The sequence below is a fragment of the Ambystoma mexicanum genome, chromosome 10, assembly GCF_040938575.1.
Source record: "Ambystoma mexicanum isolate Mex_15411 chromosome 10, UKY_AmexF1_1, whole genome shotgun sequence".
Classification (NCBI taxonomy): domain Eukaryota; kingdom Metazoa; phylum Chordata; class Amphibia; order Caudata; family Ambystomatidae; genus Ambystoma; species Ambystoma mexicanum.
The window spans coordinates 547,378,755-547,394,254 of NC_090932.1; the positions used below are offsets into that span (position 1 = coordinate 547,378,755).

Here is a 15,500-nt window from a genome sequence, read left to right on the forward strand (position 1 = left end):
GTAAAAGTGGGTTTCCTGAATCATTGCCACCTCGACCTTGTGGCGTCTGAGTAATTGCAGGATCTTACGTGTCTTGGCCGGGATGTTGCCCCCTCTAATGTTCCCGGTTGCTACTTTGAATGTACCGGTGATGATTTATATGACACCCGATTGCAGCAAGACCCGAGTCGGAGTCCCGACACATGGGACGGCTGGATTGCATGGGAGCAGCGTCAGGCGGGAGGGCTTGTGAGGGGTGACGGCGCACCTCTGGGTGAGGCCTGCGGTTAGGCGGTGGCGCATTGTGCGCGTTTCGAACAACAACAATTTTCCTTACACGGACAACCCCAACTCGTCCGTTTGGACCCCCCCCAAACTGGAACATAACGGGGCGCGGGTGGCCTTCCAAGGCTTAGTCCCCAACCTCCCGTTTGCGAAGATTGTCCTGATAGCTTGATTCCTGCTTGCTTTGGATCAGTGTCGCGGGTGTTTATCGCGGCGGGACTCTCTCCGCTCTTTCTCTGTTTGAGGCTCCAGGCATTTGGTTTGCGGATTTACATCCCCGACGGTCGAGGTATAGTGTGGCTTCTTCTGGGGAGTTGAAGAAGTGGGTATTTCCCTCCAGTTGAATGCGAAGCCTCGCCGGGAAGAGCATCGAGTACGTAATCTGGTTGGCGCGTAGTCTGTGTTTCACATGGGTGAACGATCTCCTTTGGGCTTGGACTCACGGCGAAAAGTCTGGGTAAAACTGGATGTCGTCCCCGTCGAAGTGTAGTTTGCCCTTTTCCCTTGCCATTCTGAGGACGGAGTCCCTGTCCTTGTAGCTTAGGAGCTTGGCAATGATCGTGCGGGCAGGGGCTCCCGGAGCTGGTCTTGTTCCAGGGATTCTGTGGGCTCTTTCCACTACAAACATTTGCGACAGGACTGCAGGACCGAATAGCTCCATGCATAGTTTTTCGATGTGTTCTTCCATTCTGACTGGTAGTTGTCTTTCTCTGACTCCGACTATTCTGATGTTATTTCGTCTGGAGCGGCCTTCCAAGTCCTCGTTCTTGGCAAGTACGGTTTTCATTTGCCCCTCAAGCATGGCGACACGGGAAGCGAGTGCTGATGTGCCGTCGTCCAGATCTGACACTCTCTGTTCGACGGAGTCAAGCCTGTCGCTGTGTTTGTCGATCCGGTGCTGTAACAGGTCCACCTTGGACGAGAGCAAGTCTATCTTGCTGTCCAGGCCGCCTATCCCAGCTTTTAGTTCCATCAGGATTTCCCTAATGTCCGTTTGTTGCTGCAGCTCTACCTCCGACTGATTGTTCGGGGATTCTGGGCGCTGTTCCGGCCTGGGGGTGTTAGGCGTTGGGCCTGCATCAAAATTGAGTCTTTTCTGGGACTTGTCCGGCTTCCCCATCTTGAACTTGGCTACGGTGTCGGAGCGCCTGATTTTCGGGTGTAGCAAAGGCACGGTCGAAGCGATCAGATTTGGCTGCTTTGTGCCATGCGAGGGGCCAAGACCCAGCCACGCGGGGAGTCGCTATGGGCCACAATGGCGGGGGCGCCGCAGAGCGACCCGGGTTTGTTGGCGAAGCGTAGTCTCGCCGTACCGCCTGTTTTGCGTGCTTCTGTGGGTCTCTGCTCGCCTCACGCCCCTCACCTGCGGGTGGCTCGCTCTGCTGCTGTCCTACTGCTGGCTGAGAGCCGTGGGGCCGTTCCTCAGGGCCGGCGGGGTGGCGCCCCGATTCCGAGCGGTTCCCACCATGTCGCTTTATACTGGAGGTGGCCGTGGCAGGTCCCGCGGGTGCTCTTGTCTGTCTACAGAGGATTTTGGACAGGCGGGTCGGGTTTACCAGGCCCCACGGAGTTCGTGGTTATGCAGGCCGCACTACGCAGCGGATTTCTCACGGAAGGCGAGTCCGATTCACTCTGAATCTTCGACAGGGATGAGGTGCTGCTCTAGGATAGAGTATTTCTTGCGGATTTAGTGGTTTCGCCACAGGATTGCCACGATTAATCAGGATTCATGTGGGAGGTAGCCGGGAGCTCACAGGGGAGCAGCCATCTTGGTTGGCCCTCTAGCGCCCTTGCTAGTTCATAAGCATATGATTTTAACATTACAACCATTATGGAAGTTGCAAATTCAAGTATCACCCAATTAGTCAGATAGTCATACTTTGGATTATCAATGTATGTAATGTCAGTTGAACCAATTAAAGACAGATCTCCAATTTGGGAGAACGTTTCCAATATAATTTTCCGGTTTAGGAATGGGCTACAGTTTGTAGGACTTATCTCCTCCAGCTTGACCCATTTGCCCAGTGACTTCACGTCTTTGTCAGTTATAGCTTACTTGTGTGTAATTTTTCCTACTAAAGGATCTTCTATCCGTATTGGTTCATTCAAAGTCAGTAGCTGCAAATGTGCAGACTCCATAGACGGTCCCTGTTGCTGTACTGGGTTCTGATTATCTATTTCCCATGGATTAGCAGTCGACATAATAGTAGGAACAGTACCTTCCATTTGTATGGGAGGTGCATGCAGCCAAAGATCAATTGGTCCTTGAAGGTGTGTCTGCCGAACCGTGCCATTCTCCAAATTATGTTTCACCAAAATCTTAGGTATATAGTTAAATTAATAAATGTTTTAATACTTTTTAATACATTTCATCAATCATGTGAAGATGTGGTGGGTGTAAAGAAAAAGTACATTCACTAAAAAGGTGCAAATCACAATGTGCTATGAGGTCATGCTTCAATCATGGCGATTATATCGTACATTTTGTTCCATAGTGTGCAAAAATAGATTATGGTTCCTTTGTGGTTCCCAGACATGAATAGGTTCCAGAGATCATTGGAGCTTTCTATCGACTGGAGGCCAGCAGCAATGATGGCCTTCCGTCAGAGAGCTGACATTTCCGCTACAATCGAAAAGATGTCGCACAGATTCAATAGCAGTATCACCGCAGAACAGGCATAATGTATGGTGCCTTTCCACCATGTACCAGCGCCCAGTTATGTGAAATGATTTGGCAGCGTTGAACTTAATGCGAAAATAGATCCATACAAGATGGTTACCAATGAAATTCTGGATGTACTTTGGAATGAGTTGTCTTTCCAATATAAATGGGAAAAAGCACTGTGCAGTCGATTTCGAAGCTAGGCTGACTATCATTTGGTCTTGTGAGGATAGCTCAGCGGCAACGTGCTCGCATTGAAAGCAAGAGGACACGGAGCATCATGGGTTCTATCCCCGGGTCTGTGCTTAGAAACCTCTGGGTATTAAGCGCGTTATAAATAACCTATCATATCTTATCATATAGCTATGTGTGTCCAACAGTGACCTCATGGTTCGTTTGCATTGGCCAAGTTTCATTCCCAGGGGGTCCATTCCCAGGTTCCCGAACCATAGGTCAGATAGATGTTTGAGTGCAACTGACACAAAAAGGAGAGGTAGGAGGATATTTATACTGCTACACCAAACATTCCTCCAAACTAGGGAAACAACCCTTTACAAACATACAAAAAGTTTGGTGAGCAGTGTGTTGTTCAGGTGTTGCATCTATCGAAAACCAAATCAGGTATCGTGCACCACGCATCAAGGGAATTTTATTCTCCACAACGGAATATCGAAACATATAGCCTGGTTAGTACTACTCTGTAGACTTACAGAGAGAAAAAAATCATGTCATAGTATAAAACAGTTTTTATTCAATAATTTATCAATAGATAAAAGAAAAGAATTGTTCTCAAATACAATTCATCATTCATAAACACAATACAATAAAAACATGTAAACAATGCATCACACAACCTCAAACAGATACTCTATGAGTTACAGTGGCATAAAAAAGGAACCAATATTGTTCGGGTTCCACCCTACAGAATACAAAAAGGAATCTATCGTTATAAGAAAATATTAGATTAAATAAGCTGAACAGTCTAGGGTCAGCTAATTCGCCCACACTGTGCTCCACGCTAAATTGCACCAAAGTACTCACACTGCATCATACACAATCAACCCGACATGTTTCATTCCTCATACATATTCACATTCATCTACTAAATTCAAGGGAAATTCATCAGGGGCTCATATTCAAGGACAAACACTATTCACAAGAGAACAATAATGTATATAGGTAAAAAGTTGAAGCAAGACGGCTCAACGGCCGTTGTATTTATGAAGAAAAGGCTAGGCAAAGCCTTCTGACATAGTCCAAGGCTGGTCGCCGATATGCACTGTGATTGTGCTGCTACGGTGCAGGGCCGAGCTGGGTTGATGGATGCAGTAAAATTGTTCTTGTCACCAGCTCCTCACTTACTGAACAGGCCAAAAGAGGATGCTTGCCACCTTCTTAAAATTGGGTTAGATCTCAATTGAACTCATTTCAACGAATATCTCATTGTTGGGTGTAGACAGGCCTATCAGGACTGTTCCCACACAATTAAGAAGGACTGTTGATCAGGTCTGTGCAATGTTAAATAGGTCAGTCAGAAAGGGGGGGGGTTGCACCCAAAGTTATGCTGGATTAGATCGAGTCACTTAAACATCCGCCCGGCATTTAATGACGGTACACAATCCCAAAAGCAGATCATAATTAAGGTCGAAGCAACGGGTCCTGTTATTGAGAGTTTGAAATCTCATGTGGCCGAACGTCCTCGGGACGAGATCATTATACTCCCCTCATTGCGCTGTGGCTCTCGGTACGTATCGGCACTCTAATCCTGAAGGAAGCAGGATGTCCTCTCTGTTGATGTTTGAGTGCACCAAGTGGGAGAACTTCCATATATGCAGATTTTGAGGAGAAGACTTCTTTCAGGAGGCCCATGAGAGTTTTACTCGCAGCATGGGCAAGTTTCCAGTAGAAGGTTAGACTCGTCCGCATCATTAGCTTGCCTATAGATGTGGCCAAATTCCAAATAGAGCAAATGCACAATAAATAAAAAATTAAATAAAAAGAATAGCATTTCTGGTGACACGTAGAGTGGTAAACGTAAAAGCTACTTAAGGGTTGTTAATTCTATCTCTGGAGATGGCTTCCACTGACCCAAATGCCCATGCTTTGGCGGCGTAGCAGATGATCTGTGGTATCTTCATCGAATACAGCTTAACAGATCCCACTGAATAGCTTCCTCGCCTGTAGGGAGAAGGCTAATCTTAGGCTTCCGTGCAGGAGGATTTTCATCTTGTGCAACGCCCATTTGGTCCGGTAATTTATCTTTTCGTTCATTTTCTTAGCTCTAATACATTTAGGTTTGGGTCTCTTATTATATATTGGGAAATTAGGAGGGGTAGTATCAATGTCGGAATTTCTTTTATTGAATTTGTTAAGAAAGAAACATCTTCATAGTCCCAGTCTCTTTCCTCCATAATGTAAGAGGGATTTTCAGAGATTTCACGCCACTCAAGATTTTCTGCTGGAATTTCTTCATGGATAGGCTGGGTCACAGGACTGCATATTATCGGTTTAGTCATTCCTGCAGTGGCTTTTTTTTACCAGAGGTACATTTTCCAAGATCAAATCTACTACCTTTGTGAATATTTGCTTGAATTTGCTTTGTTCTTTAGAAATAGTTGAGCAAAGTAACTTTAAGGCCTCAATACTAGAGGTAATCGCATTTAACTTTGATGGCAATTTCAAAGTAGGATTCACTGGTGATACTCTCGGAACCAAGTAAGACTCCTGTTCTTCATCACTGTCCGAATCGCAGGAAAATGAGTCTGATGATCATCTGGGCGAAACCAATTTAGCCAAATCGGTTGTCGCAGAAAGATTAGTTCCTTTAAGATTATGAAATCCTTCAAATGTCTGTGGGTGTCTATTTGTATTTCCCAAGGAGTTTCGTTGGAGACCGATACACAACTTTATTGTCGATAACTGGCAAAGTATTTGTGGCTAAGGGGAGGCGGGGTGAACTGGCGTCCTTTGTGTTATTTAAATCCAATGCCGGCAGCATTATTTCAAGAAAAGTTGTAATGACAGATTGGGTGCCGATTACACCTTCAGCTTTCTACTTTTTCTGCTCTTTGATATTTTCTTTGGGACTACGTGCTCATTTACTAGCACAAGCAGATGCACTTAATTGTCTTAATAACAATTTCAGGCTGCTTTCTGCCTACCAATCCGTACGCTGATCTCAATTAGCAACTGAGCAGAATAACAGTAAGGGTCTCAATTTGCAGCGTTGTGGTCCAGAAGGCTACCTCTGACGTTTAATACAGATATGGGTCCCACTGCGCCTGCGTCTCATGCTAGTAATCAGAGCAGATTTGCGGCACCATTGAATGTTACATTTATTGTTCAAAAGAAGTAATCCCAACTTGCATTACGAGATAGATAATCTGCTTACCGCCATTCCCCGGCGATTCCCCAGCGGACCACAGCAGACCCATGCACGTGCCACTATTGATAATTGACTTGGGGTGAGCAAGAAATGGTGTGCTCTTTGTATGTAGCAAATAGAGGGGTGAGTAACCATTTTTGACTGGCTAGTAGCTTGCAACTTGACATTTTTACACTAATAGCAACCACTGTCTCTATCACATGCTGTGTGGATTAAGATGAGCAGGGAAGTGTGCCCTATTTTTCAAAGAATACCCTATTGAATTTCTTTGTTCAAACCACAAACATGACTTAAAGTTGCAAAACAGTCTCTGTGCCATCTTGCATAGTTTGCTCTTGATCAGTATACCACCTTCACTATGTCACAGGATACTCCACTGACATTTCTCAGAAACCCGATTCTGTTCCAAAAATGGGACGCCAGGGGAGCTGTTATAGTTCTCATTCCTAATAATGCATTGATGTTCTATAATGCATGTCTTTACTATTCTGGCAGTAATCCTAAAATGTCATTTGACATGTTGCAATTCATGAATTCTGTTGCCATTTTTTCTTGAGTAAATCTACATTTCTTGCTTGTTTGTCATGGAAAATGAATGACCTGGAAGTTGGGTAAACCCCACATTTCCAGCAGGGTAGGTTGTCACATATTTCCTCTCCCCCACCCAACATCGGTATGAATCAACTGATCATGCAAACTTTGACTTTTCTGGAAAGGGAAGAGTGTAGTCTCAGTAAATGATGTGGTCCCTGTTCCAGTAGTTGCCAGTTTTTTAGTGGGATATATTTTATTGTGGAAGACTGATTCGAGTATGTGTTAACACACAGCAGTGGTTGTTCGATTTGTACCATTTTCCTCTCTTCCAATAGTACCTCTGCTATTGCTGGCTCTCTTATTAGATCTTTATTTACCTTGGCGTGATACCCTTTGTCCATCAGTATATTTGATAGCTCATCAGCTTCCTTGTAGTAGGTTGTTTCTGGTTTGTTACGTCTAACCGTAAACTTTTCCAAAAGAGCAAATTCTCTTTTTAAGGTTTCGGATGGAAGTTAGTATCTCTCAAAATCGAGTTGCTTTCAATTGAGATGAGCCCTTAAGGGGTATTCATGGTCGGCTATATAGTGATGTATAAGAAATGTGTGTATTCACTGCTGATCAGTTGAGTAACCGTAAGATGGGGATTAGGCCACACCACAATGGCGATGCCCAGTAAGGCTGTCTGAGGCTGCTTGTGGCAGCTGTTAATGCTGGACTGCCCCTTTTGGGTTGGAACCAAGCCCGGTTGGCAAACAGCCTTTCCCCTTTTGTATTGGCATGGCATACAGACAAATGATGTGCTGGAGGGGCTCTAATAGCAATGCCAGAGTGAATGATTCATTCAAAACCTTTCAGCCATCACTCTTAAGTTTTACTATGATCTAACTTGATTAACCATTGCAGAAACGTCTCAGCATCTGTTTAATCCCTTGCAGATCACTAAGGTGTTGTCTTTTTATCTCTGCCACAACATTACATGTCATTGGTATGGATTATTAATAGTACAGATATATAATCTTTCAAAGTGTATATATCATTCGACCATATTGGAGACTAAAGTAGCACCCATTTCTGTTCCCTCCACCCAATATAATTGCCCTTAAAACCCGAGACAGTGATCTTCAGAATGTATGCACTTGATAACCTGTAGTGCTCGACTCACTGTGGGCATTTGAGGCAACCAGAGTAATCCAACAGATTAATTTGAATCTTCCTTAAAAAACTGCTTCATGAGATTGTCTGCAAAATTATAAAATGTGAAGCTCTAGGGGCCATGACGAGTCCACAGCCCTACTTAGGCATAACTATAAGTATTAGACTTATTTATGCAGGTAGACCCTTGAGAATCATTCGCAAGTTCACCCTAAAACACACCAGTCAATTTGTAGTTTTACTAATTATGTGCTCTTGCTTGGAAAGTCTTATTTATGATAAGACAGTTCATGAAACCCCTTCACTCAGGATGGATCATGGATTTATAGGCTACATTATGATGAATGGAAAGTGGCAGCTAATAAGTAATAAGAATGAAAATAATAGCTCCAAAAGCCAAATTAAACTTTAAAAAATAACTCAAAATAATTCCAAAATCCAGAATAACCAATGAAAAGGTGATTTTTATGGTATTGTCTGGTTAGAATTAGGGAAGTTAAACAATAGTAGTGGGTGGGGGCTTACTGCCCATGTTTAAAAAAATTCCAGAAGGGTTTGAATTAGAGCCAGAGGGGTTAGTCGAACCATTGTGTTTGAGACATGGTTTACGGCCAGCTCTGTCACCAGCTTTGACGTGCTCCTACCTGATGGCTACAAGATCCTCTCCGTGCCCAGGCCCAACCGCTTTGTTGGGGGCGTAGCCCTTATCTTCCATGAGTGGATTCTTGCCTCTGTCATTCCTACGCAGGCCTACTCCTCTTTTGAATTCCTCGTCTGCAGGCTCTCTCTCTCGCCTAGCCATTCCCTTACTGTGGCTACTATCTATCAGCCACCTGGTCCGGTTTCTTCCTTTCTCTCTGAGTGGGCGGACCTCTTCTCCTCACTCCTGGCCTCAACCACTCAACTCCTCCTTCTTGGAGACTTCAACATCCACCTGGATGCCTCCTGTCCCCCCTCTGAACTCTTTCACAACCTCTGTGACGCTCTCTCACTCACCATTCTCCCCTCTGGCCCAACTCATTCTGCAGGGCACACTCTCGATGTTCTGATCTCTTCAGACCTTCCCCTATCTGTCCCTCTCTCCACTCCTCTCTCCTGGAGTGACCACTTTCTCCTATCCTCCACCTCACCCTCCCTACCCCGCAGGTCAAGCCACCTCCGTCACTGCCACCCACCTTCTCGGTCAACCGACCCATGAAGCGTGTGTCAGTTGAGGCTTTCGCCGCCACCTTCTCACCCCCTCCTCTCCCCCGGCCGACTCTCACTCTGACACAGCCCTCTCCATGCTCCACTCTTCTATATCTGATACTCTGGATATCCTTGCCCATGTCATGAGAATCCACCTGAAGCCCAAAGCCAAGTGTAACTCCTGGTATGACTCAGACCTCGTCACCCTAAAACGCAAGTGTAGGGTTGCCGAGAGCAAATGGCGTGCTTCAAGTTCATCCTCTGACAAACTGGCCTGCCGCCTGCTGCACAGGCAATACCGGTTCTCTGTCCTCACCAAGAAGAGGGCTCATATCCAAGCCCGCGTCTCTGTGGCATCTACTGCAGCATCTAACAACTCGGCTGAACTCTTTCAAATCTGCAAGGAACTGGCCAATCCTGCCGCAGTCTCTACCTCTCCTATCCTTTCCCAGGCCCTCTGCACGGCACTGGCTTCTCACTTCATTTAAAAAACTCAGGACATCCTGTCCTCGCTCTCCTCCTCTCATCCCCCTCCTGCTATTCCCTGCTCTTCCTCTGGCCCTTCTGCAGCCATCCATCCTCCCTCCTTCTCTGCCTTTCCCCTTTTCTCTCCAGACGAGGTTTCTAGACAAGTCTGATCTATGAAAGTCTTGTCGAAACAGGTTCAACCCTGTTCCTCCAAAGGTATCAAGGATCACATCGACTCCCTCGCTCCTGCCCTGGCGGATTTCTGCAATCACTCCTTCACCACTGGAGTCTTCCCTCCCCCCCCCCCCTGAAGCACTCCCTTGTGCACCCTCTTCTTAAGAAACCCTCTGCCGATCCCTCCTGCCCAGCTAACTATCGCCCAATCTCCATCACTCCCTTCCTGGGCAAACTCTTGGAGAAACTGGCCATCTCCCAGCACAATCTCCACACTGAATCTGTTGGTTGTCTTCATGACCATCAGTCTGGCTTCAGAGCTGCCAGAAGCACGGAAACTGCTCTCCTGAACATCCGTGAAGACCTGCTCACCAACCTCGACTCTAACACCCCTTGCGTTCTTGTCTTGCTTGATCTCTCTTCTGCCTTTGCCACTGTCAACCATGTCATCCTGTTCAACCGTCTCCGTGATAACCTGGGTATCACTGGTCAGGCTCTGGCGTGGCTGACTTCTTTCCTCTCTGACCGACCCTCCCAGGTCCAACTTGGGTCCTTCCTCTCCAACATCTTTTTCTCTACCTGTGGTGTCCCCCAGGGATCTAACCTCCCTGGCTGTTCAACCAATACCTGGCACTCCTTGCCCACTGCCTGCATTGCCGCTCTCTGTCCCAACTTTCAGTGCTATGCGGATGATACCCAGCTCATTTTCAGGCTACCCTCTGCCGCCGCCACCTCCTCCTCTCCTTCCCTCATCTTTGACTGTCTGTCTGCCATCCAGAAATGGTGTGCCGCCAACGACCTCTGCCTTAATATGCCAGTAAGACTGAGATTCTACTCATAGGCACACCCCTCCCTCCTTCCCTGCAGCTCTCTGGCCGGCCTCTCTTGGCCCTCCTCCCACTCCCACCTGCAAGGCTGAAAACCTCTGGGTCATCTTCGACTCTGCACTCTCCTTCTCCCCTCACGTCTGACGTCTCACACTACCAGCTGCACCTCCTTAGAGGTATTCTTCCTTTCCTCTCCTTCCCCCAGAAGCTCACTGTCTCCAGAGCTCTGGTCCTCTCTAAGCTGGACTACTGTAACAGCCTCTATCTAAATCTGCCTGCCTCCACTCTCCGCCCTCTGCAACTTATCCAGAACAGGACTGCAAGACATGTCCTTGGCCTCAAGCCCAGGGATCGGATCTCTCCAGGACTGAAATCTCTTCACTGGCTCCCAGTGGCTGCAAGGATTAAGTTCAAAACCCTCTGCATTGAACACAAGGCCTTCTGGTGCAACGAGTTGGTGGCAGATCACTCTCTACGGCAGGGGCCTCTCTCTGGAACAGCCTTCCTGCCTCCCTGAAACTCGAGGAGAACCATCTCCGGTTCCGGAAACACCTCAAAACCTTCATCTTTGCTTCTGCTTTCTCTCCTCCCCTCCCTTGCTGAATTCCTGACTGAAATTGCACTGGTTATCTGGCCACCCTTTTCTGATCTCTGGCCCAGGCTCTGTCAATTGCCCACCTGCACTGCCTCCCTGGCAACCCCTGCACTTGGGGACCGTTTTTCTGTATCCCTTCAATCCCCCTACCAGAACTTATGTCTGCACTTCCTTGCACGTGCCATAAACTGGCTGTTTTTATTTGTCTTATTTTATCTTATTTATTCCACTTTCCCCTCTCCCTTCCCACGTGCACTTTTCCTTTTTCCCCCCTTCCCATGCACTTGCGCGATCTGAATGACACCTGGCCTAGTAGGATCGTTGTCTGTCCTCCCTTGTTCCCCCCCTTGCCTCGTCGCGCCTTGAAACACTTGTGTATAGGCGCGTTGTAGATGCCATATCATATAACATATATCATATCAGTGTTTTTTGGATGGCGATGCAGATGAGTGCACATGTACCTGGGCTTCCTGGGCCTCGTTTTTTGTTCCCACAATCCTCTGTGCCCCCAGCCCTCGTTCCGACCTCCATCTCCCCTTCCTTTCTCTCACTCCCGCCTCCCAGACAGCCCCCACCCTGATTGGTTCAATAGATGGCCTTAACTGGCCTTCCCGGGGCAGCCCCAAGGCAAAGGGCGGCTGCAGGTTGTGTCTGCAGGTGTCCGCAGGGGAAGCCAGCGACCACATGTCAACCAGTAGCAACCACCAAAGTAAGTGTGGCATGGGTGGGGAGTAGAGCAATTACTCTACTCCAGAAAACCCTGCCACTCGACATTACCTTATCTTGGAACTGTGATTGTTAGCCATGCCACACCTACTAGGATTTGTGCACATTAGCCTGTGCCAAACCCAGACAGGATTGTGATTGTTAGCAATGCCACACCTAATTAGAATTTGTGAACATTGGCCTGCGCCGGACCCAGACAGGATTGTGATTGTTAGCAATGCCGCACTTAGAATTGTCAACATTAGCCTGCGCCAGTCCCAGACATGATTGTGATTGTTAGCAATGCCACACTTAATTAGAATTTGTGAACATTAGCCTGCGCCAGACCCAGATGGAACTGTGAATGTTAGCAATGCCACATTTAGCAAGAATTATGAACATTAGCCTGCGCCAGACCCAAACAGAATTGTGATAGTTGCTAAAGCCAAACCTAGTTAGAATTGTGAGCATTGGCCTACATCACATATAGACAGGATGGTAAATGTTGACAAGTGCGACACTTAGATAGAAGAACAAACATTATCAGTAACTTCAACCTAGAAATTGCTCCTGCTGCATTGGTTCATAAACCCACGCAAGTACTCCCATCCCATATCGTTATGCTTACTCTCTACTCTAGACCATCAATCAGTTAGATTACAGCTATACCCCTGATCAATTTGGCCTAGCTGTTCACATACAAACATTATCCCATGAACACCTCATCGCTCTAATAAAACACAGCTATCCCATGACGTTCCGGCCTAGCTGCTCACATAAGCGTCCTACAGGCCTAACGCAGCCAGAACCCACCCTGGATGTCCACCCACCAGACTGCACACATTCAACTGATATCTTTACGACCACACCTAAGGCTAGGATGCAGTTACCATCTGGCAATTACATCAGCTGCCAACATAATGGTGAACCCACGCACCCTACGACACCTTCTCTCTCTACTGACCTGGACTGCGGTCCCCGATGGCGTTCAACCTACCCGCGCTTTGAGATCATACCAATGATATAAAGAGCGCTAGATAAATGCCAAATAACATAACATTACTTGTGTTCAATTTAATTTAAAATGTTTGATTTTTATTGCACTTGTCTTGTAATATATAACAATTCTATCATTTGAGGTTCATCTTTTTGATTTGTGATATTTCCACTTTTAAGTTTGAACACCCGAGATGTACATTTGGAGCCATTCTATGCTAAGCCAATTTCCATCTCCACCAGGATTTAGATGAATCATCATCAAGTTCTCACTATGTCATAGATGTCCCAGCTAGCCAAGCACATTACAAATATCTATGATATATAAGTGGAGAACCTTTCTGGGATTAGTTCATTTTGTGGAAAGATGCATCATTCTGAGATAGTAGAACAGTTACTTTGTGAATTAGTGCTGCACTGAAAGCCTTATTGTTCAGGCCTGTTAGTAACACTAGGATTTTTGATACTGATGGGAGATATTTTCAGTGACTGTGGCATCTGCATCTCCATCTGAGGAAAGGTGCTGCAAGCACTAACCATCTTTAATGCAATTATGGATATATTAACAATTGTATATCCATATAACTATGCCAACCTCCCACCAATGTTCATCCTGACTTTCCGTTTTTTCTCAATCAAATAAGACATTAACTGATCCTGGCACGGAATTCCAACTCTTCACTTGATTTTTCACATATTAGTGCAGACAATGTTGCCTCACGTTTGTTTAAAAAATGAATGTGTATCGTTGTACTTGTATTGAAAATGCATATACTGCTAAGGCAACATCTCTCTTCGAGCACTTGAAACAAATATATGTACTGCTTGATTATCTTGTGGTGTCATGCACATAGTTTGAAACGTGCCCGATCCTCAGTCTAAAAATAAAGAGTACATTGTGGTAGTTTGTTTCGAGACCTTTACTCTGCCATTTGTCATTCTTTGTTCGGCATATCTCTCTACCTCCCTCCAGGGCCTCTTTAACTCCCTATAGTGGTGTAACCTATAATTGCTTCTTAACTACTTTTCTTCCTCCAAGTACAAGCCTTCACCCACATATCTCTATAGTTTTCAGTTTAGAAAGAAAGGTGCCATGCAATTTATTTTTTCTGTAACATAGAGGGGGTGGTTCCATATGACTGCACAGGGGCACAAGGCATACATTAGATCACGCTAAATGACCAGAAAATTAGGCCTAGAAAAGTTGATCTTGTTCTTTTTCTTTTCAGAGTGGCGCTGGCGGAAGGATTGTCGGGAGAAAGACGGTTACTTCAATGTTTTGAACGCCTTCATTGACAAAAAGGACAGTTGCTACTCTATCCACCAAATAGGTAGGTGAGACATCAGCAGAGGAACTGCAAGGAGCTTGTTTTGACACCAGTATTGACAATTTGAAAATAAAATTCCTAGCGGCTCTAAGTATAATCTAAAATAACAGCTATGTTGACTTAAGGACATAGGCTCCTTGAATCTGACATCTGAATGCATGAGCATTTATGCAGTGGCACAACACACATCACTGCATATTTTAATGGTACTTTTTTTTACAGGTTTATAATACATATTTGGTTGTGAAACATATTGCGATCACTTCAGAAATACATATGTGAATGAGAGCTAAACTCTATGCAATGTTTATTTTATAGATTTTGAAAGCCTTTAGCTGTTGGATCTGGAAAGAATGTTTTCAGTGGATGTCTACCTTTCACTAATTCTATATCTGATAGTCTCTATTCAACGCCAGCTGTCTTTGGACATTTGTTTTGCCACATGGAGGTGCAGAGCGTCCCACCTAGTGATGATGCGCACCCCCAAGCTGGAGAATAGTATATTTATGGAGCTGACGCAACCCATGACACCAGTTCTTTTTTTTGTACACTCCGAACACTTCTGAAATACGGCACTAGATTTTGGAATACGGCACTGTAATGTTACCACTCCTTGGAGCATGTTATCTCCCAGGCTCGTGCTCCTGTCTCGTGGCAGTGACCACGTGACTAGCTTGAATAAAAAGAAAAAAAAAGTCCCGGAACTATCCTTTAACAGACTCCTGCCTGCCGTGTCCTCCTTTGTAGCGCGCACTGCTGCGTAGCAGGCAGATGGCCCACCTTTAAGGCCATACCCTCGGACGGTGCCCCTGCTGGGCAATGCTGACCCCCCCCCCCATGGTTCCTGCAGTGGCAGAGCCCCTGCTGGGCTTCTCCGGCGTGTCACGTGTTGGCCTGGGTGCCCACAGGCGATGAAGGTGTCCGTGTGGCCACGGACTGACAGTGTGCCCCTTGTTACACGACGTTGCCTGGGTGCCCCCAGTGCTGTCCAGTATCTGGTGATCCAGATACCATAGGGTGCTCCCTATGCTACGCTCTGCTGCGTGCTCGCAGCCTAATGGGACTGCTAACCAGGTGATCCTGGTAACTGCGGGTCCTGCTCTGGTGACCTGGGAGCAGGACACAACATTGGCGACGTGGAGTGAGGGCCCCCCCCGGCCCGTGCTGAAGGTGGCGTGTTCGCCACGAGGAAGGAGTAGTAGCCGGCCTGACCGCCGTG

The 15,500-nt window shown here is 46.3% G+C and overlaps 1 protein-coding gene across 2 annotated transcripts in view; it reads left to right on the plus strand.

Annotated features, from left to right (window-relative positions):
- Window positions 1-15,500, plus strand: part of ATG4B (autophagy related 4B cysteine peptidase) — a 2,287,566-nt gene that overhangs the window by 1,334,672 nt on the left and 937,394 nt on the right. For both annotated transcript variants that reach the window (XM_069618124.1, XM_069618125.1), the window contains one exon: window positions 14,183-14,284. In XM_069618124.1, coding sequence (XP_069474225.1) covers window positions 14,183-14,284 — 102 coding nt within the window. The remainder of the gene's footprint in view (window positions 1-14,182; window positions 14,285-15,500) is intronic.